This window comes from Podospora pseudocomata, chromosome 7, assembly GCF_035222375.1.
Source record: "Podospora pseudocomata strain CBS 415.72m chromosome 7, whole genome shotgun sequence".
NCBI lineage: Eukaryota > Fungi > Ascomycota > Sordariomycetes > Sordariales > Podosporaceae > Podospora > Podospora pseudocomata.
Window position 1 is genome coordinate 303,393 of NC_085891.1, and position 26,603 is coordinate 329,995.

At 51.4% G+C, this 26,603-nt stretch overlaps 13 protein-coding genes across 13 annotated transcripts; 3 read left to right on the forward strand and 10 right to left on the reverse strand.

Moving 5' to 3' along the window:
• Positions 1 to 102: 102 nt before the first annotated feature.
• On the reverse strand, positions 103 to 952 carry QC762_0104320 (uncharacterized protein; the record flags this gene model as incomplete). Its single annotated transcript, XM_062884234.1, has 2 exons — positions 103 to 690; positions 784 to 952. 2 exons carry the CDS (start codon positions 950 to 952, stop codon positions 680 to 682), a joined length of 180 nt encoding a protein of 59 aa, XP_062738857.1. The 3' UTR covers positions 103 to 679.
• QC762_0104330 (uncharacterized protein) lies at positions 478 to 922 on the forward strand (the record flags this gene model as incomplete). Its single annotated transcript, XM_062884235.1, has 2 exons — positions 478 to 707; positions 799 to 922. The coding sequence occupies 2 exons, from the start codon at positions 478 to 480 to the stop codon at positions 920 to 922; spliced, it is 354 nt and encodes a 117-aa protein (XP_062738858.1).
• Positions 953 to 1,348: 396 nt separating the features above from the next.
• QC762_704260 (uncharacterized protein) lies at positions 1,349 to 3,178 on the reverse strand (the record flags this gene model as incomplete). Its single annotated transcript, XM_062893277.1, has 2 exons — positions 1,349 to 2,625; positions 2,683 to 3,178. The coding sequence occupies 2 exons, from the start codon at positions 3,176 to 3,178 to the stop codon at positions 1,349 to 1,351; spliced, it is 1,773 nt and encodes a 590-aa protein (XP_062738859.1).
• Positions 3,179 to 3,306: 128 nt separating this feature from the next.
• On the reverse strand, positions 3,307 to 5,625 carry QC762_704250 (uncharacterized protein; the record flags this gene model as incomplete). Its single annotated transcript, XM_062893276.1, has 6 exons — positions 5,318 to 5,625; positions 5,229 to 5,261; positions 4,926 to 5,170; positions 4,736 to 4,868; positions 3,468 to 4,663; positions 3,307 to 3,390 (listed from the first exon to the last, which is right to left on the reverse strand). Exons 1-6 carry the CDS (start codon positions 5,604 to 5,606, stop codon positions 3,307 to 3,309), a joined length of 1,980 nt encoding a protein of 659 aa, XP_062738860.1. The 5' UTR covers positions 5,607 to 5,625.
• A 190-nt stretch (positions 5,626 to 5,815) lies between these two features.
• cat1 (catalase 1) lies at positions 5,816 to 8,699 on the reverse strand. The gene is made up of 3 exons (XM_062893275.1): positions 8,102 to 8,699; positions 7,621 to 8,049; positions 5,816 to 7,558 (listed from the first exon to the last, which is right to left on the reverse strand). The coding sequence occupies exons 1-3, from the start codon at positions 8,327 to 8,329 to the stop codon at positions 6,005 to 6,007; spliced, it is 2,211 nt and encodes a 736-aa protein (XP_062738861.1). The 5' UTR covers positions 8,330 to 8,699; the 3' UTR covers positions 5,816 to 6,004.
• Positions 8,700 to 9,057: 358 nt separating this feature from the next.
• On the reverse strand, positions 9,058 to 10,968 carry QC762_704230 (uncharacterized protein). Its single transcript, XM_062893274.1, has 2 exons — positions 10,004 to 10,968; positions 9,058 to 9,944 (listed from the first exon to the last, which is right to left on the reverse strand). The coding sequence occupies exons 1-2, from the start codon at positions 10,834 to 10,836 to the stop codon at positions 9,740 to 9,742; spliced, it is 1,038 nt and encodes a 345-aa protein (XP_062738862.1). The 5' UTR covers positions 10,837 to 10,968; the 3' UTR covers positions 9,058 to 9,739.
• A 1,634-nt stretch (positions 10,969 to 12,602) lies between these two features.
• QC762_704210 (uncharacterized protein) lies at positions 12,603 to 15,055 on the reverse strand. Its single transcript, XM_062893273.1, has 2 exons — positions 13,572 to 15,055; positions 12,603 to 13,518 (listed from the first exon to the last, which is right to left on the reverse strand). Exons 1-2 carry the CDS (start codon positions 14,775 to 14,777, stop codon positions 12,919 to 12,921), a joined length of 1,806 nt encoding a protein of 601 aa, XP_062738863.1. The 5' UTR covers positions 14,778 to 15,055; the 3' UTR covers positions 12,603 to 12,918.
• A 1,452-nt stretch (positions 15,056 to 16,507) lies between these two features.
• On the reverse strand, positions 16,508 to 18,505 carry QC762_704200 (uncharacterized protein; the record flags this gene model as incomplete). Its single annotated transcript, XM_062893272.1, has 4 exons — positions 16,508 to 17,954; positions 18,009 to 18,090; positions 18,145 to 18,220; positions 18,278 to 18,505. The coding sequence occupies 4 exons, from the start codon at positions 18,503 to 18,505 to the stop codon at positions 16,508 to 16,510; spliced, it is 1,833 nt and encodes a 610-aa protein (XP_062738864.1).
• Positions 18,506 to 21,390: 2,885 nt separating this feature from the next.
• On the forward strand, positions 21,391 to 22,440 carry QC762_704193 (uncharacterized protein; the record flags this gene model as incomplete). The annotated part of the gene is made up of 1 exon (XM_062893271.1): positions 21,391 to 22,440. One exon carries the CDS (start codon positions 21,391 to 21,393, stop codon positions 22,438 to 22,440), a length of 1,050 nt encoding a protein of 349 aa, XP_062738865.1.
• Positions 22,441 to 22,820: 380 nt separating this feature from the next.
• QC762_704190 (uncharacterized protein) lies at positions 22,821 to 23,579 on the forward strand (the record flags this gene model as incomplete). The annotated part of the gene is made up of 1 exon (XM_062893270.1): positions 22,821 to 23,579. The coding sequence occupies one exon, from the start codon at positions 22,821 to 22,823 to the stop codon at positions 23,577 to 23,579; it is 759 nt and encodes a 252-aa protein (XP_062738866.1).
• QC762_0104420 (uncharacterized protein) lies at positions 23,545 to 24,254 on the reverse strand (the record flags this gene model as incomplete). The annotated part of the gene is made up of 3 exons (XM_062884236.1): positions 23,545 to 23,983; positions 24,031 to 24,103; positions 24,179 to 24,254. 3 exons carry the CDS (start codon positions 24,252 to 24,254, stop codon positions 23,713 to 23,715), a joined length of 420 nt encoding a protein of 139 aa, XP_062738867.1. The 3' UTR covers positions 23,545 to 23,712.
• Positions 24,255 to 24,428: 174 nt separating this feature from the next.
• On the reverse strand, positions 24,429 to 24,918 carry QC762_0104430 (uncharacterized protein; the record flags this gene model as incomplete). The annotated part of the gene is made up of 2 exons (XM_062884237.1): positions 24,429 to 24,465; positions 24,683 to 24,918. The coding sequence occupies 2 exons, from the start codon at positions 24,916 to 24,918 to the stop codon at positions 24,429 to 24,431; spliced, it is 273 nt and encodes a 90-aa protein (XP_062738868.1).
• A 628-nt stretch (positions 24,919 to 25,546) lies between these two features.
• On the reverse strand, positions 25,547 to 26,229 carry QC762_0104440 (uncharacterized protein; the record flags this gene model as incomplete). The annotated part of the gene is given in 3 exon segments (XM_062884238.1): positions 25,547 to 25,947; positions 26,008 to 26,164; positions 26,182 to 26,229. The coding sequence occupies 3 exon segments, from the start codon at positions 26,227 to 26,229 to the stop codon at positions 25,547 to 25,549; spliced, it is 606 nt and encodes a 201-aa protein (XP_062738869.1).
• Between the last annotated feature and the right edge of the window lie 374 nt (positions 26,230 to 26,603).

Consider the following 26,603-nt stretch of genomic DNA (forward strand, 5'->3'; position numbering starts at 1 on the left):
ACTGCTAGTAGCCATGGATAACCTTGGAGTGTTGGGTGAATGCAACCTTCAACCAACAAACACTCACCTGGTGTGTGAATACCGCGTATGGGAATTAGCCATCCGGTCTCCATAATGGTTATAACTTTCGATACTGCCACCAACAAAATTTAGTCAACTCTTGGTATACCCAGTTCATTAGCCTTGCATGATCAAGCGTGATCGGCTGGCCTCCAGCATCCACTGTTGGTTTCTCCAATGTCACTCTCCAATATCATTCCCATTGATGTTGGGGTTTACCAAGAAAAGTCGGTGAATCTTAGACATGGCTGTTGGCAATTATGATGCAGCTTGGCTCATGCTGCGTGGCTGTAGGGTATCGAGAATGCCAGAAGGATTGAGACTCGTGATACATATTATGGCCCGGGGGGCCGCCGAACTATCTTTCCCTACTGAGTCCATCACCTCTCTGCTTCCACCGCTTCCTCGACACTCACCATGAAGTTCTCGACACTCTCTGGTATCACAACCGTGCTCCTGACCGAGATTGGTGGCGCTCTTGCTCAAGGTGGTGGTTTCTTCCAAAGTTGCAACCAGGATTGGTACATGGAAGGTGACCGATACATGGTGGCGACATGCAGAACCAAGAGTGGTGGTTGGAGGCGGACAAGGCAAGACATGAACAAGTGCATCACCAACCTCAACGGGAATCTGCTCGCGTGGAATATGTAAGCTGATGGCCACGTTTGTTTGAATTTAGTTCAGTACTGACATGCAAGCGTCTAGGGGTGGTTACCATCCTACATGTGGCATGTGCAGCCAAGGCGGCCTCCAATATGACGGAGCACCAAAGAACAGTCGGTTGAACTGCATGTGCATCAACGCCGCTGGTCAGCAAGACTGGAGTGAGCTTGAGCTGAGTAAGATTTTCCTCGATTGTTGACGTTCCAATGGAGACTTGCAAACTAACCATGTGATCAGACAATTTCGTTTCCAATGAGGATGGACATCTATGGTGCTTTGGCCATTGGGCCCCCGAATACTGAGGTGCAAGGGGAAAAGTGATGGAAAGGGCCGGGGTAATGTGTTATTGTGCTAATGTGCATATGTGGTAAAGTGGTAAAAGGGTAAGGGAGCCAACAGCTCCACATGTTGTCGTTGCAGGAAGGAACGGTGTGCATGGGGAAAGAGCATTTGTGGAAGACACCATATAGGAAAAGAGCCAAAGGAGAAAGAGCCAAAATGGGAAGGGACGACGGTGGGTCAGGTCAGACAATGGAAAGAGAAACCCTGGGAACGAGAAAGGATGAGAAGGAGCAGGAGATATTTAGGAAGGAGCAAGAGAAGGTATATTCCATGACACCGACTCTCATCGCTCTCTCCTCGCAACGTAACAGGGCCAGTCCTTTGGAACAACGGTAAAGTAGGCTTTCCACCTCCACTCCTTGGCTTTGTCAACCTGCACAAAGTCATAATCCCTGACCAAAGTCGCACATATCTTGCTGAGCTCAATCTTTGCAAGATTCTGACCAGGACACGAGGCGTACCCAAAACCCCAAGGCACAAAGTATTTCTCCAACCTCGCCGCGTCAGGAGTGAGCCATCTGTCAGGGTTAAACATCCTGGCATCCTCCCCCCAGATCTCCTTACTGTGGTGAATCACCCACACGTTCACGGACACGGTAGTGCCGCCAGGAATGCTTCTGTCTCCAATCACCAAGGGGGTTCCTTTCGGCACTACTCTCGGCAACCCCATCGACGCAGGACCAAACACTCTCAGCGCCTCTTTGATGCACGCTTGTAAGAACGGCAAACGCTGGGCGTCCGCAAATGACACTGATCTACCACCGACAGTCCCAACCTTGGCAGCATCAGTCTCCCTCCTGCATCTTGCCCACGCAGTGGGGTGTCGAATCATGTAGTACACAAACGCCTGCAGCCCCGTCGCCACCGTCTCATTCCCCGCAGCCGCAGCGTTGAACGCCGCCGAGTGTATCTCATGCATCCCCATCTTGCCCTTGCTCTTCTCCAGCATGTGGAGCCAGTGCGCCAAGGCATCAAACTTCTCCACGCTGGGATTCTCCTGCCGCTCTTTGATCGCCGTCATGGCCGTGTCGATAAGGTGCCCCCACGGTGTCACTCCCAGCCAGGTAATGAATCTGTTGCTGAGAAACAGCACATGAAACCAGCGGAAGAACCCGGCGATGGAGACATAGGCCGCTTGAGGGTGTGTGTTGGCGATGGTGTTGTTGATGTCTTTGCCTTCTCTCAGAAAGCCGAACTGCTTGGAAAAGATGACCTCGCCGATGACGTCCGAGGTGGCAAAGGTGAAGAACTTGTCGAGATCGATGGGTTTCTTAGAAGAGCTAAACTTGTCGAGCCAGTCAAAGAGGAGCTCGAGGGTGTTGCCGATGGCTTCTTCGGAGCGGAGAAGGTTGGGAAGGGTGTATGCTGGGGCGAGATGGCGAGACAGTTCGTTTTTGACGGCAGGATCAGTAGCTGACATGGGGTTTTGGAAACGCCCATCGGGGAAGGCAATCACTTTGTACCAAGGGGCTTTGTGTAGAGAAGGAGAAGCGAGGACTTTCTTGATCGCGTCAGGATGGCTGATGCTGACTTCATTCGGAGCGATACGGACAAAGTGACCTTCAGATATCTATCAGCTGTTTGCTTTTTGTACAGCCAGTAGTGCGGAACACCCACCATGCTTGTCATGCAGCCTGATGAGCTCTAAGTTTTGGTCGCCCTTGAGAATGTGAAGGACGTGCCATATTCTGGTGAAGCTGGCCGTGAATGGGCCGGGAATATCGCTGATTGGAGAGCAGTATCGCCTCCAGAAGAGCAATGTGAGGAGCAGAGCACCAACCAGACCGGCCAACTGAGAGAGGCTCAGGCCCAAAAGGGCGAATAACCCTGTCATGTTCGACGTCACTTCAGAATACGACCCGATGCTCTGGAACTGCGGCTGGCACAGGAATGCAGTAGGATGTCGGTAACACTCGGACTTGGGGAAGCCAAAGTGAGAGAAATCCTTTTGCAAGAATTTCCCCTCTTTTTGACCAACAGTGAGATTGCTTGTGGGCTTGCAGAGAACTTGTGATGGCAGGGGTGAGATTCCCACTCTGTCGGCGGGGCTAAACCAAACAGAAACCGACAGGACGGCCAAGAAATATTCATGGATTCTGAATGGAAGCTTCATCTGCTCGATTTCTTTGGAGGCATAGCCATAGATATGTGGACTCGAGTCAATACACCAACACAGAAAAGATTGGCAGTGCGTGTTTTTTCTGCTTTTTCAACCCTCTATAATAGAGGTACTTATCACTCTTATCGGTTCTTATCGCCCCTCTTACCCCCTGAAGCCCCCTTTCCGCCCTTTCCTTTCCATGTCTCTTTGATCAAGTCGGCAGCCTATAAATGTTTCAACACATGAAATCAGTTTCCGGGCAAGAGGCAATATGTGAATATGAGAGTACCACAAAACCTACCTTCTCCCCAATCACATAAACCGTCAATTGCGTCGTGCCCCCCGGCAAAATCGGGATAACACTCGCGTCCGCCACCCTCAATCCCCTGGTCCCATACACCCTCAGCTCATCATCCACAACCCCACCCAACTCCCTCCTCATCTTGGCCGCCGTCCCAACAGGATGCCACGCTTGCGGTATGTAGTTCGCCCTGATATACCCCGCCAAATCCTCCCTGCTTGTCACCTTGGCGCCCGGCACCGTCTCGACAGCGCGATATCCCGCTAATGGGCCCTCGGGACCGAAGAAGCGGCGGTAGAACTCGAGGTAGGCGATCATGAGATCAGTGTCGACGGGGTTGGTCAAGGCGCGGTAGTCGACCACTGGGTCTGGGGCGTCAATGTTGTCGGGGTCGACCGAGACGGTACCGCGGGAGGTGGGGTGGAAGTTGATGGGGTTGGCGCCGGGGGCGGTACCATACCCGATTACCCAGTGGAGGAAGGAGAGGGAGCCGGGGGCCGAGGAGAGCATTTGCTCCGCGAGGAGGTTGTTTTGGGCTTTGTACCCGCGGAGAACGGAGCTGTCTGTGCCTGGTGCTGCGAAAGAAGCTGGATCCTGGCGAGCGAGGGAAGAGGCGATGGCGGGAAAGGCAGATGGTGCCGCGATGGGGAGTGGAAGATCTGCCACCAGACCTTGACCTTGTCCTTCGCTGGGCGGGAGATGGGTCGAGTTCGAGGTAGGTGGTGGGGGTGGTTTTGTGAAGTTGAACCGAATAGGGGGTCCGATTGGGTGATCTTGAAAGTTCGCACCCACCCCAGGTAGGCTGACCTTAACAGGGATTTTGGCCTTCTTTAAGAGCATGCGTGGACCTACTCCGCTCAGTTGCAAAAGCAGAGGCGTATGGATGGCTCCTGTCGATATCACAACTTCTTTCTTGGCCTTCACAGTAACTCTCATTTGTGTGTCTGTCAAGATGCACTCAACTCCAGTTGCCGCGTTCTTCTTACCACTCAGGACTATCTTGGTAGCCCGTGCGCTTGTCAAAATGTCATAATTTGGCCTGTTCAGACCATCCAAATGGCCAGTTCTCGAATAGGAACGCTGTCGGGTCTTTGGATCCACTGATAATGGGTAGTAAAACACTCCATGGTTGCCGGCGTGTCCGTCCGCTGGGAATGGAATTCCTGGCGTTTGGATGAGACCGTCGTAAATTGTTTCTATGCACCAATCTCATGTTAGTGTCTGTCCTGCTATGAAGGTGAAGGTCCTTCAATGCTTTAAATACATACTGATCGCAGGATTAAGACCGCCTGGGAACGATGCGTAGAGGCGGGTGTCATTATACTGTCCCCAAGCCTGAACGTCGTACGTAATGTTGAAGTCCGCGGCAAGTACCGGGTTCGGGGGAACAAAATGGATTGCCTGTTGTCGTCAGTACTTGGCACTCATCTCGTGACAGAAGGTGAAGAGGTTAGGTGCCTTCTTAAAGTAAGGGAGCAATCCTTTCCAGCTCCAATTCGAGCCATTGTTTCCCAACTGATCCCAGATGCCATAGTCCTTTACAGTGCCACGCATCACAGCCATACCGTTGACAGCTGAGCTTCCGCCCACGCCAAAGCCCATGCCCAGCGGTATGGTTCTGTTGTTTAGACCTATTTGTGGAACAGACGTGAGATTGTACAAATGCGCAGTTTGACGGTCGCCATTGGGGTCGGATGGATTCCCTTCCAATGCAAGTCAGTGCTCCCGAACAAGTAAATGAAAATGAAGTTGGCAACCTACAGAACCTTCCATGTTCGATCACCAGGACAGAGTCTGTTTACAATGAATTAGCATTTTGACACACATAAAGCAAGGTATCCGACGCGTACATTCTGGCAGCTCAGTCAGACGATCTGCAATTGTAAGGCCAGCGGTTCCAGCCCCGACTACGATGTAGTCGTATGAATCTCTTAGTTCTTCGGGAGTTTGAACATGCCTCGCCCTGAGCACCGAGTCTGGGAGCGCCACTGCAACAGGCAGGATCCTCGTTATCAGGGTAAGGGCAGCCACGACAAGAGAGATGTTGAATTTACGTGCCATCATCACTGACCGTACGAAAGCAACATGATTGAAGACACTATTTAGACAGAACAACGCAAAGGACTTGGGCGGGGTCATGATTTGAACTTGACTTACCTGACCTTGTTTCATTGCCAAGAGACGGCTGCGTCGGTGCAAGAGACGTAATGATTGTAGGTGACACAAGATGCGAGTAAGACGCCCAAATTACCATTCCTCCAATTAGTTGCTAGTATTGCTGTGTCTAATGCACCCATTGTCACGTTGGCTGCATGTGGACCGTGAAGGATTCAAGCTCTACCGGCATACATCACCACAATACTCCTGAACAACTACCACTACTGGTAGAGTAACTAATGCAACGAAGCGAAATGACAGGCAAGAGTGAACTCAGTTCCATGATATTAACACTAGGTATCACCACCGACTCCCACAAAACTCCTTACTATCGTACAACTTGGTTGGCAAACTCTTGCAAAAAAGGAAAACGAGGGAATCTAGTAGGCCACCTGGCTGTGGAGGCCATCCAGCTCTCTGGCCCAGCACCTGTGCTGGGCGATGTTGTGGAAGAACTTCTCCATAAAACCAGCACCGCCCTTGACGATGTCCACCGCTTCACTCAAGCTTCCTGGCTTGGTCTCACGCATAGTCACGACACCATAGCTGTCCTGAACCTCGGCACTCTCCGAGACACTAACAGCTGGCAGGCCGATGGCCTTGTTGACCAAGTCGACAGCTTCGCCTGTGGCTCCAATAGCCTTGAGATGACCAAAGGCCTCCCTGATCCAATGCAGAGCTCTGCCGTTCTTGGACAGAGCGCGAATGGAATCAACACCGCCGGGAATGAAGATGGCGTCCACCATGGTGGAGCGGAAGCCCTCCAAGTGATGATGAGGTGTGGTGCTACCAGCTCCACCGGCAGCAACAATCTTGCTTCTCTTGGTTCCGATAACCAATGGGATGGCCAAGCCAGCCGAGATAGCAGCGTACGCAGCTGAGTAGGCGACCTGATCGTACCCATCGGCAACCAAGATGGCGATTCTCCGGGACGCAATGGTAGGCTTTGATCCGGGGAACTCTGTTTGGCTCAAGCCTGGTGCCTTGCGGCCGTGGTTGGGACGGCTAGCCTCCTTGGGAGGCTCACCACCAACCATCTCGGCGACTGTCTGGGCGAGACCCAAGTCGATATCGGCCAATCGCGTCACCATGCGCTCGTACACGACAGGATCCTCACAGTGGTCAAGCTCGAATCCGAGGGCGTTGATGATGTGGTTCTTCTCAACCGCCGACATACTGTTCCAGAACAGTTGCGCCTGAGCAAAATGCTCCTTGAACTTGGCACTGCGGGCGCGGGCCTTGATGCCAGCAACCTTCTCAGCGTACTCAACATACCCGCCTTCCTCGTGAGTAGCAGGCTTGACCTTCTCAAACCGGTTGGGCCAGTAGTTGACGGTGCCTTTGGTGATGGTGTGGCGCATAGCACCATCGCGGTTGAAGTTCATGACGGGGCATACTGGGCGGTTGATGGGAAGCTCCTGCCAGTTGATGCCCAGACGGCTCAATTGTGTATCGAAATAACTGAAGTTGCGGCCTTGGAGAAGAGGGTCATCGGAGAAGCCAATACCGGGGACGATGTGGCTTGTGCAGAATGCAACCTGCTCAGTCTGTGGGAAGAACTCGTCTGGGTTGCGGTTGAGCTCGAACTCGCCAATGTAACGCACGGGTACCAGATCCTCGGGCCAGATCTTGGTAGCATCCAAGATGTCGAAGTCGAACTTGTGCTCATCAGCTTCAGGGATCACCTGAATACCGAACTTCCACTTGGGGAAGACACCGTTCTCGATGGCCTCCCACAGGTCCTTGCGGTGGAAGTCTGGATCCTGGCCGGCAAGCTTGAGGGCCTCGTCCCAGATAAGAGAGTGCACGCCGAGTTCAGGGGTGAAGATGAACTTGACAAAGTGACGCTCTCCCTTGGCGTTGATGAGCGTGAAGGTGTTGACGCCAAATCCTTGCATCATGCGGTACGAACGAGGAATACCTCTGTCGCTCATCTAACGGGCCCGGCATGTTAGCTCTCCAGTCACGTCAACAGAGCCATCAGGTCACAACTTACCGCCCACATGAACATGTGCGTCGCCTCGGTGTGGTTGTACTGGAAATCCCAGAAGTTGTTATGGGCTGTCTGGGCCTGAGGAACCTCGTTGTGTGGCTCGGGTTTGCCAGCATGGATGACATCGGGAAACTTGATAGCGTCCTGAATGAAGAACACGGGAATATTGTTGGCGACAATATCCCAGTTTCCTTCCTGTGTGTAGAACTTGATCGCAAAACCTCGCACATCGCGAACGGTATCAGCGCTGCCACGGCTACCGAGCACTGTCGAAAACCGGATAAAAATGGGCGTCTCGCGCGATGTGTCGGTAAGGATTGGAGCAAAAGTGACATCCTCGGCACTCTCGAAGAGCTTGAACTTGCCGAAGGCACCGCTGCCACGGGCATGGACGACGCGCTCTGGGATTCTTTCGTGGTCGAACCTGTGGATCTGTCCAGGTGTCAGTTGTGAGTTGGCAAGAAGTGAGCCATAAAAAACATACTCTCTCGCGAGCAAAGGGGTCTTCCAACAGCATGGGACCAGTCTTGTCGTTGTTGACGATCTTGAGCCAGTCATCGGCAGAGGTCTGCTTGACACCATAGTCTGTTGTGAGGCGGGCCTTGTCTGACATCTCCTTGGTCTCCTTCTGAAGGTCGGCGACCTTGTCACCCCCTCGGGGCCCAAGAACGGCGTGCTGTACTTTCTCCATGGAGGGCAAATAACTGGCCATACAACGTGTTGGTCGAGCTGGAGGTGTGTGCAATTGGTGGGCGAGGGTACTGAGAGTTGGTGCTGGGTAGCGCAGATAGGATTCGGGATGGAAAAGAGAATCAGTATACTACAAGAATTCCATTGATAGAAACAATGGCATCTGGGGAAGCTGCTATAAAGGTGCGGTTTGGGGCAGCCGGCACTTCAATGTCCATGACGTCAATGAAGACGGAGGACCAGTCGCGTCAGCGGGGTATTCACCCCGGTGGGGGATTGCAATGCCCATGATTGGATGCATGCTCTGGCATTCCCATCTGAAAACATCTCGATGAGCCTCCCAGTCACGATCGTCCCGACTTTATTGCTCATCCAGAGCTTGTTGCACTTGCTGCAAATGGTCAAATGTGGATGCAAAAGCCGCGACTTCAGAGTCTCTGATGTCATGCAGCCCAAATAGCTCCGTCTGGCCCTGATTGGCCAACCAAGCACAACCCTGATGCCCTGGAACCCCCGCCCCCACCTTCCAAGAAGCCAAGAACACACCCGAAAGGGAATTTCATTTTCAGGTCCAGGCAACATCCATTAGAGATTAAATGTTTGTTCATTATTACATGCACGGACATAAACTTCTAAAATAACGCCCTTGAAGTATACAGCCCCTCTCAACTCACTTAGCAACGCCTTCCATACCCTCCATAACCACCATGATGTCGCCCACCCATCCTCGGCCCTGAACCCATCATGACAGGCCCATGTCTTCTTCGACCGCCCCCCATCATTCCGCCAAACCCTCCTCCGCCGCCATAACCATGTCCTCCCCCGCAGCCGTTTTGGACTACCACTGGTCTGGGTCCTGCGCCATAGGCACCCCCGTAGCGACGGGATGATTTAGATCCGAAACCGAAGCACATGGTGTTTTGACTTGTGAATGTTGCAGCTTAAGTTAAGTATGCTGACAGTTGGTGGTCTGATGTTGACTTGTGGCAGTAGACGTTGATGTGTGTTTTGAATTCTGGTCTTTGATCTTTTGGATGGAAATCGTGTGCGTGACAACTTGGTTGAGGTTGAATGTTCTGTGATGAGCCCGTTGATGTGTTCGATGAGAACCTTCAACTGTTCATGTCTTGACAGACTTTATATCCCCAAGTCTTCAGCGTTTGTCTGGCTGGCGTCGTCATCGCTTCAACCATATCTCAAGAGTGAGATGGTGAGGACGCAAGCCAAGGTAAACTGTTATCACTCTCAACTAGGCATGATGTCACTCCAGCCTTTGAGCCTCTGTGAGATAGCGAATGCCAGCTTCGAAATGTGGGGTTCAGGTTGAAACAAGCTTCACGCTCGTCCCGGTAGGGACTTGGGACGCGACGACAAAGCCGACAAACCAAGGAGAACCAATCGCCACCCTTGCCGAATTCCGGTCTATTCGTGTCTATTTCGTTTTATCACCGGATGCAAGTGCCGTTGCCAACAGCTGGTCGGTAACCAACTTAGCTTTGTGCGCGAAGCCCATCAAGTCATCACCATACTTTTCTTTAAACTTGCCATCAAACACCTCTACACTGACCCAGCCCCTAAAACCTGTTCTGAGCACTGCTTCAGCGAACTCCACGATTGGGAGGTATCCCCCGTCATATCTTTGGTTCTCAGTCAGCTCCAGTACACGCCAAGTGTTGAGTCGTGGAACGGAACTTACGGCAGGGGTCTCCAGTCGTGACTCCATCTCCCTCTAGGTCTCAGGCCTTGTTCTACCACATCTGCCAGTGGCTCATCCATCTTGTATGCGTCACTTATCTGCAGGAAATAGATATTATCCGACGGGACCGTGCGCGACAGCTCTTCAAGACTGTCCTTATACCGCACGGTGAGGTCTGCAGCCGAGACCCCTTCAATGAGACGTGACGCTGTAGTTGGATCTCCCCATTCCCCACCAGCTGTCTGGAATGTATCCAGACACAGTCCAATGTTGGGCCGATCAACCATCTTGACAATTTCCCAAACCTCCTTCCATGTGGGAGCCCGTGTTGCCCAGCACCAATTCTCATAAGCAAGTTTGAAGCCGTGTGGCGCAAGCATATCGGCCAGCTCCCGGAGGTCCGCTGCCAGATCCGAAAAGGAGGATGAGATGCCCGCCGAGTCGGACGAACCAACTTGGAGCATGTCAATGCCTGTGGCATCCATGATTCTGATCCAGCCTTTCGCGCGAGCAAACGCGTCCTGACGCTCACGGCTTCCAGCAGGCCAGCCTTCAAAGTTTGCAAAGGGTTGGAGGACCATGATGACAAGTTCGTGGCGGCTGCAGAGATCCTTTACTGCCTTTGCTGCCTCACAGAGGGTATCGTAATCGTCTTCGGCGACATCGCGGCCAAAGTGCAGCGTAGCGTATGAGAGCAAGTCTGGGAAGGAGAGTTCTATGCCTTGAAAGCCGGCTGCGCGGATGGCTTCGATCTTTTGGTGCAGTGTGTGTTTTGGCAAGCCGATGGAGCATGATGCGAAGGCGAGGGGAACCTGTGTTGTCGACATCGTCATTCGTTCGGATACTTGGGCGGGATTTCGATATTGGGCGAACAGAGGTGGTAAAGTGAGGCCACAAAATCACCTTTTAGGAGACTCTCGAGAAAGTCGTGACTTCGATGATGTCAGCGTTACTCGACACCACCCCACACCATCACCCTTCAACCAATCCCGACAATTGATCAACAAATGCAAAGAAGAGGTCGAGCCATCCCATGACAATGCTGAGCAACTCTCCACCTCACCGACACGGGCAAAGACAGATATTTTGTAAGCATCACCATGGATGTCAACAAAATTGGAATGATAGACACAGGCTCCATGGGGGGCCTAATGTCTCTCCTCCCAGCCGACCACAACATCCACGCGCACTTTTACGACCCTGACCGCCCCAACGTCAAGAAGCTTCTCTCTCAAGCAGCCGACACAAACCACTCAGACAAAATAACCCATCATGAAGTCCACAAGTCTCTCTGTTCGGCTCTCCCTTCCGACTCCCCCAAGGTCTTCATATTTTCCATCCCCCACGGTGGAGCCAGATGCCAGCATTTCTGACGTATCCCCGTTCCTCAAGAAGGGCGATATCATCATGGATGCCTAAAGTGAGCACTACCGCGCCACCGAGCGCAGACAGGAGGAGCTCAAGAGGATCGGGGTGCATTACATTGGTATGGGTGTGTCTGGAGGGTACCAGTCCGCAATGCAGGGCCCAAGTATATCTCCGGGATGAGCTGATCAGGCGCTGGACGCCGTGATCCCATTCCTGGAGAAAATAGCGACAAAGGATGGGAAGAGAAGACCATGTGTGAAGAAGCTGGGGCCGGGCGGGACTGGGCACTATGTCAAAATGGTTCACAATGGAATCGAGCACGGGATGATGACGGCGTTTTCTGAGGCTTGGGAAGTCATGATCACGGGGCTCGGCATGAGTTACGATGAGGTGGACGACGTCTTTCGAAAATGAAACGATAATGGTCCCTTGAGAGGGAACTTTCTGGTTGACATTGGCTCTCAAGTGTTTAAGATGAAAGGAAAGTGTGGGGAGCATGTTCTGGGGGATTTCAGTGACAAGGTCGTACAGGACGTCGACAATTCCGAGGGGACTGGGACGTGGGCTGCTGAGGAAGGAATTCGATTGCATGTGGTGCACCCGACGATAGCTCTGCCTCGCATCTTTCGTACGGCATTGACTGATGCGGCCAAGAGAGAAAGCATCAAAAAGGCACTGGGCGGAGGTGTTCAGCCAGGCAAAATCAACGGCATTGTGGGTAGGAAGAAGTTCGTGCAGGAGGACGTCCAGCAGGTGGTGTATGCCTCGTTATTGATGTCTTTCATTCAGGGGCTACACATACTGTCAAGGGCGAGTCAGGAAAATGGATGGAACATCAACTTCCTAGATGTTCTGCAGGTCTGGAGGGCTGGGTACATCATTCAGAGCGATGGTATTGTTGATTTCCTTGAAGGCGTCTACAAGACCGGCAGGTTGGACCATGATAACCTACTTGCTTCCACAAGTGTCACCGAAGAGCTTCAACGAGATTATCCGGGACTTGAAGCAGCGGTATGGCGAGCAATTGAGGCAGACCTTCACGTGCCAGCGTTGAGCGCCAGCCTAGAATACTTCAAGTACTCAAGCTCCACTAGTCTTCCAACCCAGTTCGGTAGGTTTAATTTTTGATACGTATCTTAACCCATACTAACTAACAGGCGCCTTACGGAGGAAGCCGAATTGAATTACTTTGGGGCTCATATGTTCAACCTCAGGTTCGAGGATCCAGGAAAGCCCGAAACTGGCAGTCATCATTTTGAGTGGAAGGAGGCTAAAGGCAGTCAGGAGACGTAGTTCCATGTGCAGATTGACCTTGCTCAGTTCATTAAGTGCCGTCAACCAACCTAGTGACTTCGCCGCGCCTTGAAATAACCCGCCGGACAAAGCTAGTGGACTCGATGAAAGAGCCACTTTGCAGCGGTGAAGAGACTTGACCCTGCAGCTCCATCTTGTGAACTACTTGAGGGCCCTGCGGTGGGTTTGGCCGGACCCTCTTTCATGAAACCTCGAGTCCTAAACTACATGACACTCAAGTAGGCACTGACGAATTACACCGCACTATGTCCACGGAATGCATTGCGCTTACTCCTTCGTGTGTCTGTCCCAGCAAAAGCAATCCTTTTCAAGTTGAAAACAGGGGCTGGGGGTGATGGAGTCTTGCTACTACTCTCAGCAGCCAGCTGAGAGTGAGACAAATCCGGACTCGGTGGTGGAATGTCGGCCTTTTCGTCTCTCCTTGCCGAGAGAGTGAAAAAGTCACGGATAAAGCTGTGGTCCAGTTTCCGAGGCCGCCTGTCCTCAGTCCAGTACCGCTCTTCACTGAGCTCCTTGGACAGATGCTGTCTGAAGAACCGATCTTGCGATACCCACCACGTCCGCCAGAGAATAAAGATAATAAAGGTGAGTGGGAGCGCAAGGGCCCAGTAAAGCCAAAATCGTTCTGGCGTTTCGGGCAGCCTATCGCCATCGTATTCCTCGTCATTCCATTTTTCAAACATGGCCATGCCAAGGAGGCTGGCGATAAAATCACCCGGAAGGAACAGGGCTGTGATAACAGCTAGTGCTTTGAGGGAAGAGGAATCTCGAGTCGAGGTAACTGCCATGCGAGCTGTCAAGATATTGTCTTCCTGCTGCATCTTGGCATAGATCTGAAACGCTCCGTTAGCACGTTTGGTCAACCATTAGAGCAGAGCAGACTCACAATATCGATCTGAGATTTGCATCGAACTTCCAACATGTGTCGTTCAGTTTCCAGGCTCTTGCACAGCTGCTGCAGACTCTCGAGGTACTGCCTGATCTCATGCCAATGGGCTGACATTGGATCCTCAATGATGCGGGCACGAGCAAGACCTGTTACCGTCCGTCCAGATGCCGAGATCAAAGCGCCCTGAAGGTCGGGGCTGTCAATGTCATTCTCACTCTCGTACCTCACTTCTTCTAGTTCGTCACCTGCCCGCAAAATAACACCAACTGCCCTATCCATCCAGGTGATTGTGTCCAGCAGCTTGATAGACTTCTTGAAGGCGTCGTGTGCGTTCTTCATAAGCTCAGTGGGCCGCTTTGGATGACTGTACCCGCCGGTTGCACCTGAACTGGTCGAATTCGACCGGCTCTTTGGGCGGGAGTCGGTCGTTTCGAACCCAGCCATGCGTTCAACATCTTGCTCCACCCTGGAGATGTCCTTCTCATTCTCAGCCACGGCGCGCTCAGAGAGCAAAAACTGCATCTGGAGCAAAACAACGGGCGTGACCAATGGGTGGGCCCAATGGGGTTTGCAGGCCTGCATTCGTTCGCCATACTGCTCCAAGTCATCCACATCATGAATGTGCGGGTCATAGGACTGGCGCAAGAGCATTGTCGCCGTACGGTCGGGGATGCTGTATGTGAAAGACATAAAGTCGTAGGCTGGCCGCGGCTCTGTGGAGAAGCAGAGGATGATGCTAAGCTTCTCGTGACGCTGATCCCAAAAAGTGGACTCGGTCGTGGTCCGGCGGAGATATTGGATTGTCGACGGGTGTAGTTTGAGGGCTTCGTAGTCAGCACGTGTGAGGTTCAGACCGTCGAGCGCGCCCTTTTCATAGGAGCTATAGTTCAGGCTGCGCCGCGCTATCACCTGCCTCACACGGCCTCGAAGTGCTGGATGTACGTGGTCGCCCTGGAGCACAAACTCGCCATCTCGGTCCACAGCATGGTTTTGTCGCAGAGCAAGCTCAAACATTCCACGCCCCTCCCAGTCCTCGGACAAGGCACACCGGCTCACCTCGCCGGCAGAAGACCCCGCCGAGGTTGGCTGGAACTGCTGAATGCGTGGTCTGGTGAAGGCAGCATACTCGTGGTAGGTAAGCTTTGGCGCGCCTTCGTGCACCAGGATGTCGCTTTCAAGGGCGTCGGTATCGTAATAAAACATGGCTGTGTGCCGTCACTTCCGTGTGCCGAGAGAGTTGCCCAGAACTTGGGAGCGTCAGCCAACGCGTCGCCGGCGGTGTTTTCAAGCATGTTCAAATCTTTGTGGCGGTGAGATGCCCAGACTTCCACGTGGACATCCATGACAACCCACCCTTGGAAAAGGAGGGGTCGGGACGGTGATGATCAAATCCACACTTCCAAGGCCGTGGCAGAAAACAAATGGCTGGATCAAAAGGACTTTTTTCCATAGCCAATCGTTGGCAAGGCGTCGTTGACGAATACCCCACAGAATCCCCACAAGGAGCCGCATCAACCCGTGGCGCTACATCATTTTGGGATGGTAGTCCATAATTGCTGTTTTCAGCCTGAACAACTGTCTTCACAACATTCACAAACTCACGAGAATTCATAATTAAGGTGCTGAGGCAAGCTTGACAAGCTTTTAGCAACAAGGATTGCTTTCTTGGCGGAGGACGATACATGGAAGCTTCGATGTTGTTCATCTGTCCCAGAAAGGAAACCTGGAAGCTTGGAAGCTGATATCTTCACCCATCAACGAGAATGATGTTTTTCCTTAGGGTTCAAGCCACAACAGTGTCCAATTTCCAATTTCTTTTTTTGGAGTCTTCGATGGGCTGGATGGCCTCACACTGTGGCTTTGTGTGTTGCACAAAAGTCAAGGCATACCAAACGGAGACGGGTGTAATCTAGTAGGCTTTTAATCCGTCCCCGATGCTTTTCACCACGCTTTCCCATAGAGCAGAGCGGGTACGAACAGTCCAATAGCTACTTGACCTGTCTTGTAGATAAATGAACTACCCCGAAGTATTTGTTTGCACTTTACCACTTGATATACATATAGATAGGTAATCTAATCGACCACGCCTTGACTCCTCGCAGTGAAACCTTGACCCCATCATCTCACTCTGTCCTTATTCCTTTAGGTACTTTATACCAAAGCGTTCAAACTCAATCATGATAACCGAATCTAACCGTATCGGCGCCGAAGCCATTATCGCTCTTGTTGGGGTCTGTTTGGCGGTGCCAGCAGGAGCTGTGGCCCTTTGGAAATGTGTCAAACGATTCAGGAAAGGACACCGTCAGGGAGGCTGCGAAGGTAGGAAACACTATCTCCTACTTCAATTGTGGCCACGGCGTGTTGAATCTTCCGTCATTGCAGTAGGGTATAGTTCTGTTCACTCTCTTTCCTGCCCTTTTCCAGTTGATCAACAATGCCACCGTTCAGCATGCCAAGTGCGGCCAAACTTCACCCGAACAACGATAACGTTACATTTACATTATCATTGTGCCCTACCACCCACACCTGCGCAGAAGAAGCTGGCATAAGCAATCATCCCTCTCAGTGATTAACGTCTCAGCGATTCAAATCAGATAGGTATTCCATTTTTCAATCATGTAGGTATGTTGTACGGCAGCGAAGATGTTGTTAATTGTTGTTGTTATTAAGTACAAGTTAATCAACTCCAGAGAGCAACACCTTTTCCATATCCTTTACATGTGGACCTCAGGGCCAAAACCCTAAACACCTGACTGCCAACCCACAGGAGTATTGCTCCCACAAGGTACTTGTTCATGTATGATGCCCTTCCAGCAAACAGCCACCGTCATTTTTTCCCCAGACCATTTCTGCCCACATGTCTCCACCTCACCCTTGGCAACGTCTTGGACCCCTGAACCCCTGAACCAAACAAAATACGATATAAACTTTGCTCACGCGATCCTCCTCCAAGCAGGCTCCCTCTTTTCCACCTCTTCCCCCTCCCTCCTCCTCAACCCGCTATCCAGCTTCGGCAGATACGGACTCGTCTTGGCATATCGCCTCCACGCATCGCAATTCGGCACCAGCTGATCCAACGGCATCATCCTCTTGATCTCATCCTTCCTCTCCAAGAACTGCACCCCCAGACCCATAGCCACATGCCACCCGATATGGCAATGCATCAGCCACACACCAGGGTTATCAGTCTTGTACCCAATCACCAGCCAACTATTCCCCGGCATCTGCACCACGTCTCGTCGAATGGGGTTGTTGAACGTGAGCTGGCTTTTCATCGTGTTGATGTTGAAGGTACCCGACCCGATGCCAAGGGTGAGAAAGTCGTGGCCGTGGAGGTGGATGGGATGGGGCAAGGCGAAGTCGTTTTGGATGACCCAAAAGACCCACTGGTCGGCTTGGGGGACGTCGATGAGGTTTGTCGCTCCCGGCCAGGAGCTGTTGTTCTCGAGGACGTACTCGAGAATGGGGTGGTCCCACTCGACGTTGATGGGGGTGTTCTTGACGCGCCACTCAAACACCTGGCCCCGGCCGTGGTTGGGGAACTCGAGGGTGACGGGGAGGGTTCCGACCGCGGAGCCGGCAAAGGCGGTGGAGGGCACGGTGCGGGTGAGGATGGGAGAGAAGCCGGTCTCGCCGTTGCAGGTGGCGACACGGGGAGTGCCGCGGTTTGTAGGGAGGGCGGTGGTGCTTGCGCCTTGGTAGCTGATGATGGCGGCCGGGAAAAGATTACGGGATCGACCGCAGTTGTTGTTGGCTTCGAGAGTGGCATTAAGCCAGTAGTTGCCCACAGCTTGGTTGGCCTCGATGATGACATCGTAGCGCTGGCCCACGGCCATGAAAAGGGAAGAGCGCACGACTGGATTGACTGGAACAAGGTCGTTCGTAATCACGGTGAAGTTGTGGCCTACGAGAGAGATAACAAAGGAGTTGTCGACACTGGCATTGATGAGGCGGAGAAGATGTTTCTTGCCGGGGGTGAGAGTGAGACGGTCATAAGAGCCCCCACGGCTTGCGCCAAGTGGATGAATGTTCTTGCCTCTGAAGAGGATATTGTCGCTGTCAGGAGGAGGGCCATTGCTGACCAACTCCGCTCGCAGGTGAAGTCGATCAGCAGTTTCGTGATAGTAGTCATTGATCATGTAAGGGCCGAGGTCGATGTCATAGTTGGCCGCTGCAGGGCCATGCACGATCAAGGGTCCTACAACACCATTACCATATTGGTTGGAATAATGGCTGTGATACCACGAGGTGCCATATTGGGTGACGTGGAAATCATATGTCTTCATGGATCCAGGTGGGATAGGACACTCGGTCACTCCGTTGGCACCATCCTGGTTACTTTCGCCGTACTGGCGAATTCCATGCCAGTGAATAGACGTTCTGGTCACGAGTCAGAAATTAATGCAACTATCATTGACGGCAAGTATATCGTACCCGTTGTCTTGCATGTCATTGTACACATTGACAATGATATAGTCACCCCAATCAGCTTCAATCGTGGGTCCAGGGAATTGGTCTGCCAGCATGTTAGAAAGCGACATCAGACAAGAGTGAATGGATGATAACGTGCTATTGATGAGCATCGCTGGTTTCCTGACACCATCCGGACCAAGCCAATTTGTGACATTGGTGATGTGAAAGTCGTACTATACAAAGTATGAGTTCAAGTCAAAAGTTCGGGATAAGATGAGGGGACCACCTACCACTCGGTTGTTAAATGCTGGTGGGTTGATGTTGTCATAATCTGTGCTGATGTTCCAGTTATTCTTCCAACACCGTCGATTTGTGGCATTATTTTGCCCGCATGGCTTGCCTCCGGGTATGATGGTCTGCCGGGGGAGGAGGTGTATGACTGGAGAGGGTGCTGGTGAAGCCACAACTAGTGCAGCAGTGGCCAGCAATACTGCCGAAACTTTGGTGAGCCCCAACATGATGATGGGCTTGAAGAAGGCAAAGGTTTTGATAAAGTAGGTAGGTAGGCAAGAGGGTCATGAGAACCATGGTGGTGAAGGAGCCCAGATTTATACCTGTTCCCTTTACGATGCGGCACAGACAGGCGGTGCTACTGGCCTACCTCCACAGCATGATCGGATGCACTGAACACCATAGTATCTTGTCTCGTTTCCGTCTTGCATCCCAAGATAGTATCCCCAATGTTCTCGGTACTGCATGTTTACGGTCTCAGGCTTGAAACTAAGTCCGAAGTTCGCAGCCCACTTGTCAGAGACGGGATTTTAGGACAGGGGGATGCAGATCCCAGTCTGCTTGTGAGCCTTGGCTGCTTTTCCGTTAGTCCACCACATGATGCATGTCAGAGCATGAACTATCTCTCACAACTTGTTGGTGATGGTGAAGTGGGCAGCCGGCCCGGTAAGACGGTCCGAGTCCATGGTTAGCTGAGGGACCCTGACTTTGATGGAGAATACGGGCCTATGAAAGCGTGTCACAAGCGAGAATAAGGTAAAAGGTAACAAGCCACAATGCAAGACGAGCGGCAATAGTCTGCCTCGAGTTTGTGAGGCTGAGGGAACCCGTCTCTTCTCTGCATGGAACTATCAGGGGTCAGCATCAGCTTGGTTCGAGGAGGACTGATAGGATGCGCCAACGCATTCCAGTCCATGTACAACCGGCACCGTAGAGTGTGTTTGGGTCCCGGAAAGCCAAGATTGGACTACATATAGAGACCGGATGGTGCCGTGTGGGGGTCAGCCATTCCAGTCAAAGAAGACCTTCAGCGTGTTATCAACACTTGAGAGGAATGCGCGGTTGCTCTGATAGTGGAGGCTCAACGCAACCACTTCTGCCAGTCAAGCAGTGTTGACCATCTGATTACGACCTCATGAGAAGCGACGGTCCCGAGTGCAAGACAAAGTTGCCGTTGCTATTTTTGGTCTTGATCAGGGCTACCGTAGGTAGGTGCGGGATGTCTGTCAATGACAGACAAATCTGTGTTCCGAGGCAGTTGGCCAATCATGTGTAGTTGACAACTCGAAGCAAGTATTCGTAGCACCGGCTCTGCCGAAAGTACTACCGTGGCTCGTGTTTCAATCATGTTCGCTTACGAACTACCTTCTCTCTGATGGGCAGGCAACACGGCATTTAGATTAATCGACGGGCAGACTGCAACAGCACGTTGTACGCCTAGTACCAGAATTGGGAAGGTGTCAAATATGCATGGTGTGCGAATGCGACCGACTCTCCAGGCGTATTTCTCACCCGCAGTCGCCAGGTCTAGTTCACAGATATTCGGCACCGAGTTTCGGTCAGAGACTCAGTGGATGCCGATCCCCAAGCTATTGGTAAATAGTGCCGTAGGTCTGCGTCGTGATCCTCCAAGAATACGGCCATTCATGACGCGATGGGGAGCTGCTGTCTTTATCCGCCTCTGAAACGGAGGGGTCCATTTACCCGGAATCACGAACCAGTTAGAGACAAGGCCACCATTTTTCCAGACTTCGGTGTCTACTTCTATGGGTGCACGAAAATGGCCGAAGGTCATGACAGTACCAAGTTGGCCAAATACCTGGTTGCTACTGACCAAAAAACGTGGGATCCTACAAAGTTGAAAGCCCTCAATTTCAGGAGTTGCTTCCCGGTTTCCCGCAATGCTGGAACTGATCGACGATGAACCTCCAAAATAGGACTGTTGAAGTGTGAGTGGCGTGAATGAATGTGATTGGGCTTATAGGGGTTGCCCGGTTTATATTGCGTGCAGGAACTCATCAAAATGGTGATGGAACCTTAGCCAGCTTACCGGGTCAAACGAGCTCCCCTTAATCAACTGAGAGTACTCGCCTCTAGCCGTTTAATCTGGCACTTGAGATGTGACATCACTAATGTTTGCTGTGAGTTTGAAACTGCGGTGCTGCGTGATGTGACGACAAGCCCAATCCCAAAAAGTTGCAATAGAGAAAGAGAGAGGCTCGCAGTACTATGCGACCTGTCAATCCGTACTATGTGAAGCAGGCCCAATGTACTTTTCGACTGTCAACCCGTAGCTTTTTATATGGGAAATACCCCCTTTTTAGTCCGTGGTACTCCTACCGTTCCTTCTCTCCATTACCGTTACCGTCACCCATATTCACAACGCACCTCCCCGCCGTTAATTTTGAAGCTATTAATAAGTGCGAGACTATACTGAGCCTTCGTTGTGCGCGTAGTATGCTTCGAGACACTCCTACTGGCCCGCCTTTGAACCGTTAAACTAGGCGTATTACCCTACCTATCAATAATTATTAAAGGTAGTGGGGAAGGGAATAAGTAGTGAGTTGGTTAGTTAATTAGGTAAGTTGGTTAAAGCTAAAAAGAAAGGCCGTTAATTATAACAAAGGTAGAGTGGAATGGAAGTTATGGGTGTATTGCAGTGTGATGGAAACAAGAAGTATTGAACGATGTTGTGACACCTGTAGGATTAGGGATATTTATGGGGAAAAAGACGCCCTACATAGTACGAATTGACATGTTGCATAGTACGGCGAGCCTATCTCTAAAGAAAATGCTGTAACCTAACTTTAGCGTCGCAATAGAGTACATGGTGATAGGTCAGCTCCCAGATGGGTTGAAGTGAACAATGAACAAAGAGAAACAATAATGCCTTTGTTAGTAGGCGTTTCAACCGCCACAATGCAATTGTCCAGATGAGCTGTGGAGATGGAGATGTGGGATTGAGCGTGATCCCTTAAAAGGTATACCATGTTCGATCTGATTTGAACAGTTTTCCTAAATTTGATGATATTTTCGAATTCCTAAGACACTCCAACCATTTCTACACACAATGAACTTTACCACTAGGTACCTAACCGAACCCAAAGCCTCTATGATGGCTAAAGTTACAGCCAACTCGCCAGACGATGAATGCAGACATTACGCCAGCACTGCAGTACCGATAGTTATGGCTTCAATAGCCTGGGCTGTGCATAATGGCCTCCAAGATTTGCTATCGGCCTGGGAGATTTATCTGATCGTCCTGTTCGCCTGGGTTCTTGTCTTGTCTATAGCAACTCGCGTTACACTCTACACAAAGTCCAGCACCACACCCGCAGACCTTGCCTACGAAGTATCAAACGTCAGTTACGAAGATGTTCGTGGATATCTAGAAGATGGCTGCCCGCGGACCAGGTGCCTACACAACATATGGTCTGACTATGAGCTAGTGCCGACAACGGATCAACCCCAATGTAATGATGAAGAACCCAAAACACCAAGCATATGGGACGGAAAGGCCGAATTTTCATGCACCTCATCGGATGGCGAGATCATCCCTAATGATTCTGTCACGCAGCATGGAATTATAGGCTGGGAAATCAGGGTGCTCATGATCCAACATGACAAGCTCCAAAAGCGACGACTCGAAAAGGCTGCCAAGAATAAATCTGGCTTCCCAGAGTTCAAGTACTGGCCTCGGGATCCTTCTTTGACCTACAAACAAAACTGGAGTAACTGGTATGCCGCCCGTAAGGAATACCGGCGTTTGTATCCACCTTCGGAGGAGGAACTCGCAGAGGAACGGCAAAGAAGAAAGGAACAGGAAGAGAGAATCGAGAAGAGGTGGTATGAGAAGCGTGGGATTCCTAGGCCTGCTCACTTACCAAAGATCTGCGTCGTCGATGTGGAAGGGAAGGTGGAAGATCTGGATGGGATGATTGGCTGTGGTAACGCATGCAGGCGCGTTGAGGAGAGTTACCGGAAGCCCGGAGTAGATGAAGCGTTTCTGTGGCCTTATTGGACACCAAAAAATGCCCAAGAAGAGTGGGAGGGCACCCTAATTGATGAAGGGGAAGAAGTTGAAGACTTGTGGACAAGTTTCGGCTATAAGCACGACGAATTGAAGGCTCGGTTGGTGTGGGACGATCTGCAGACGTATTAATATGGGACAATCCTGAGAGTGGCAAGTTGCTGGCCGATTTTACCGTGAAGATAATGAATTGAAAATGTTAAGAACAATACCAAAGAGAGTTTCAGAACCATGGTGTGAAAGACGTAAAGCTTGGCCATATGAACCCTCAATTATGTGGCGAGGTTTTCGGCGGATGACTCAGTGGCCGCGGCCAGGGCACACCGAACCCAGCTTTTGCGGGGGTTTGCTCTTCTTGCTCTCAACACGGATATGCCCAAACGTGAGCTATAAGCACATGGCGCCTTGTTTCAGTCCAAATCATTTTAATTGTCTAATACCATCAGCCTTTTTTTACCCCAGGTACACGACACAATCTTTTGGGTGATTCTCAACCTACACCAACCACGACGATGGAGCCACAGCCACCATCTCCGCCATCTCCTGCCAGCAGCGCTCTAAAAACTATTGCCAAATACAAACAACGTTCTTTCGACACCTCACTCAACTCCCACATTCCCCTCCTCGAGTCCGCAAAGAACCCCTCCTCTCCTGACGTTGTTCTCATAGGAGACTCCATGATCGAACGGATGCTCACCACCGCCAACTGCGGCCCAAACCTCGTCTCGCCTTGGCCATCACAAACCATGCTTCCAAAGGACAACAGCAAGCAGTTTCAAGCAGGCCGAGTTCTCAACTTGGGAGTGGGAGGTGACAAGATACACAATGTGGCCTACCGCCTGGTTGGTGACCCAACACAACGTCTCAAAAGTGTTGCAGACATGTTGGCCGCACGGAGAAGTGTAAAGCTGTGGGTTTTACAGGTTGGGACTAATAACCTGAGCCCCAAGAAAGGGCTGGGAGATGGAGATGTCGATGCTCTAAGGGCCTTGGTAGAGGCCCTGCTGGACATAGGAGCAGAGGGTTGTAAGGTGTTAGTGACGGGATTGTTCTTGCGAAAGGATATACCCTGGGAGAAGATCAAACAGGCAAATGAAAAGATACATCAAGTGGTAGAGAATTTTGCGAGTGGCCACCCAGCAAGTGTGTTCTGGCTTCCTGCGACAGAGGAGGTCAAGGAAGAACACTTGGTAGACCACGTGCATTTGAGCGAGGCTGGATACAAAATATGGATTGGGAGGTCACTGGCTGACGAGACTATGAGGTTATGAGTTATGGCAGAATGCACAGCCAAGGATTAAGAACTGGACTATTGAACGGTCATCAAGGTTGTATTTTCTGTCAATGGGGCTATAGTGTTGTTGGCCTCTGCGCCAGCCTTTGCTCTTCAGTAAAGTACCTTACCTATTTCTTTTCCAGATGATTCTCATTTTGAACTTTGTTCACCACCAGGACGGGCTGCCCCTTGGCAGTCGCCTCCTTCTCAGCAAGCAGCTTCTTTTCCTTTCCTCCCCAGTAATGCCAATCCATGAAGCGGTAGCCTTGCACGCTTTGAGCAGTGGCATTAATGGTGTGGCAGCCGAACAAAAGACGGTTGGGTGGTATGACAGCAAGCGAGAAACGCATGAACGTGAAGGCGTAAACGATGAGGGCGCAGGTCATCTTGCCGGATATTCTGAGCGTTTTTGTTAGTGTCTGTTCACTGTTATGGTGAACACTCACAAGTCAGGGCTCTTCTGCGTATCCGCTATGGCCGCGAGAGGAATGGTGAAGTTGGAAGCCGGGCCCCAAAAGTCTGCACGCATTGACGCCAGTCAGTCTTTTTGGTCCTGAGTGCGGCCAGGTCACGTAGGTAGGGAGGTCGACTTACGCGTCGAGCAAAAGTAATCGGTCCAGGGATTGGACCTGATCTTGGCATTTGCCGCCTTGATGAACGCAGCGGCCATTGTTGGTACTTGATGTCGACGTTCAATGGTATGGTATTGAAGAACAAGTGAAAGACGAAGGGTGCGTGAATCCTCCCGCAGACTCCGGTTCGGAGAAAGAGGGGCAGTATTTGGTGAGGTAACTCATGTTACACAGCCAAGGGGAATTTTGCGTTCCGATATCAGATCTGGCATTTACCCTTCTCTTTCTCCCTCGCCGTCACGTGGATGGCTGAGTCGCATCTTTCTTCAGCAGGACAACCCTTTTCATATGTCAACCTTTGCGCTCTTGCAGGCTGGGAGGTGCGTACGCAGGTGCTATGGTGAAGGAAGCGCTTTAGGCTTGTCAATAGGGCTGTGCTAGCTCTGCCATTCTGTTCGCGGGATTTGGAACTGATCGCAGATTAAAAATGGAAGCAGAAGGCGGTAGTCATGTTTTATAAAATGACTTTGGCGTAGGTTTGCAGTGCTCCCAGTGGTTGCTGTTCCCGGGATGCGGGAGGGCCTGAGGATCGCCGGCCGGCCACATGCGGCCAGCCTGGCTGGGTTCAGAGGCACAACCAAGACCTCGGCGGCTACCACGTCCTTGAACCGCCAGCCTGGTTAGGGTGTACACGTCAGATGTTTGGGCGTTGTTCTTTAAGGTTGAACATGTCCTTGGCTTCAGGCATATCGATATCGACATGTCAGGTGTCTCAGCTCTGATGTATTGTTGATGTTGAGACTATCTTTGTACTCTCAGCTTCGTGACAGCCTTTAATGCGTTTTCGGTTTCTCAACTTTGGCATACATCCGCCGACAAATAACTGTTAATACGACAAAGTTCCACTCAGCCGGCATGCGAGCCGCTATCGTCTTCCTCGCTACGTTCATTGCCCTGGCGGCAGCAGCACCGGAGATGACCATGGAGAAGCTTCAGGAGCGGGCGCTCTGTGTAAGTACCGTCAACCTTCCACAGGAAGGCGCGCATTCCAGCTAGCCGTAACTAATAGGTAAATCTACAGGAGTGCAATGAAAACCGCTGCCGTGGCCCGAGTTGCTGTGCGAATGGAACGTGCTGATAATTCCTGCTATCGACAGGGTCAGCAAGTACATAAGACTCGAAAATACTTACGAGAATACGATGTACGTTTTAACGACTTGGAAATGGGCTTTCGGCGCTTGTGTATTGGCTTTGGGAATAGGACTTGGTGATAAGAATAAGGTGGAGTTTTGGTGAAATCGGGACCTAGTGTTCCAGCTTCAAATATTTATTGAAAGTCTATTTTTCCATGCTTAAAAATCTCAGCTCAGAAAAGGTTCCCTCTCAGTAGCTAGACAATCATGAACTCTAGATTTCGGCCAGCCATTTCGTCCGTCATGCCCTCTCCATCTATAAACCCATCCATATACCCGTCTCCCACAGTCCTATGTTTGCCCCTTTCAACACCATCCTCTCTTAAAACAAAAGGGCAGTCACCCCCAAACAAAACCACCACTATGTGTCCCTGCTGAATCGACTTGACACCTCGTCCATATTGTCCCTGTTGCGGGTTTGTGTGGTAGGTTGAGCGGGCGGTAGGGATACTTTGACACCATAGCAAAGCGGTGACAACAATCTCCAGCTGCTGTTGAAGTCTGAACATGTCTTGCTTGAGTGTTGAGTGAGGTCGCCATAGGAGCGTCCGCGGTGCAAAATCTCCTCCTGATAGCGTTGACCCGATAACCCTGAAAGCTGCCGAGTCCATTAAACGATCCCCAAGAATACATGATTAAGCATATCTACTTGATATACCAAAAAATACACCCCAAAAATTATGCCCGTCTCCAGGCCGATGTTGGCATGTTGAGTAAACAAGAGTCGAAGCCACCCGGATGACCCCGCCATTCTCCGCAATTGGCTCCCCCGCACCCCTCATCCCCACGTTTGCCCTAAAAAAATGGTTTGTGGGCCGCGACGGGTTGACACGTTCAGGGGTTGAAGCAATTTCTCACAACACAGCTTGCCTGTGACCATTACTTAGAGGAAGATCAATTGCTTTTTGAAGATTACTAATACTATGAGTCCCATGCTAGGTTGTTATGCCATCTGAAGTCAGGTGTGGAAAGAAATGAGTGAGAGGATGAAGTTCAGGCGGGGTTTTGGCTGCTTTTCTCCTGCCCGCTTGGTGTCTTCCGTACACATGCATGCTTGAGCAGCCACCACCGACTTTCCCGAGTTTATCACTGCATCCTCCAACGACAGTAACGATCTTATCTTCGAGTACAGATCCATGTTCAATGCTCTCGTCCGGTCGCAAGCCGAGTCGCCGACCGCCACGACGACAAAGGGTCAGTTAACCCACAAACCACATGCCCCGCCTACACATAGTAGCTGGGAGCGACCGAAAA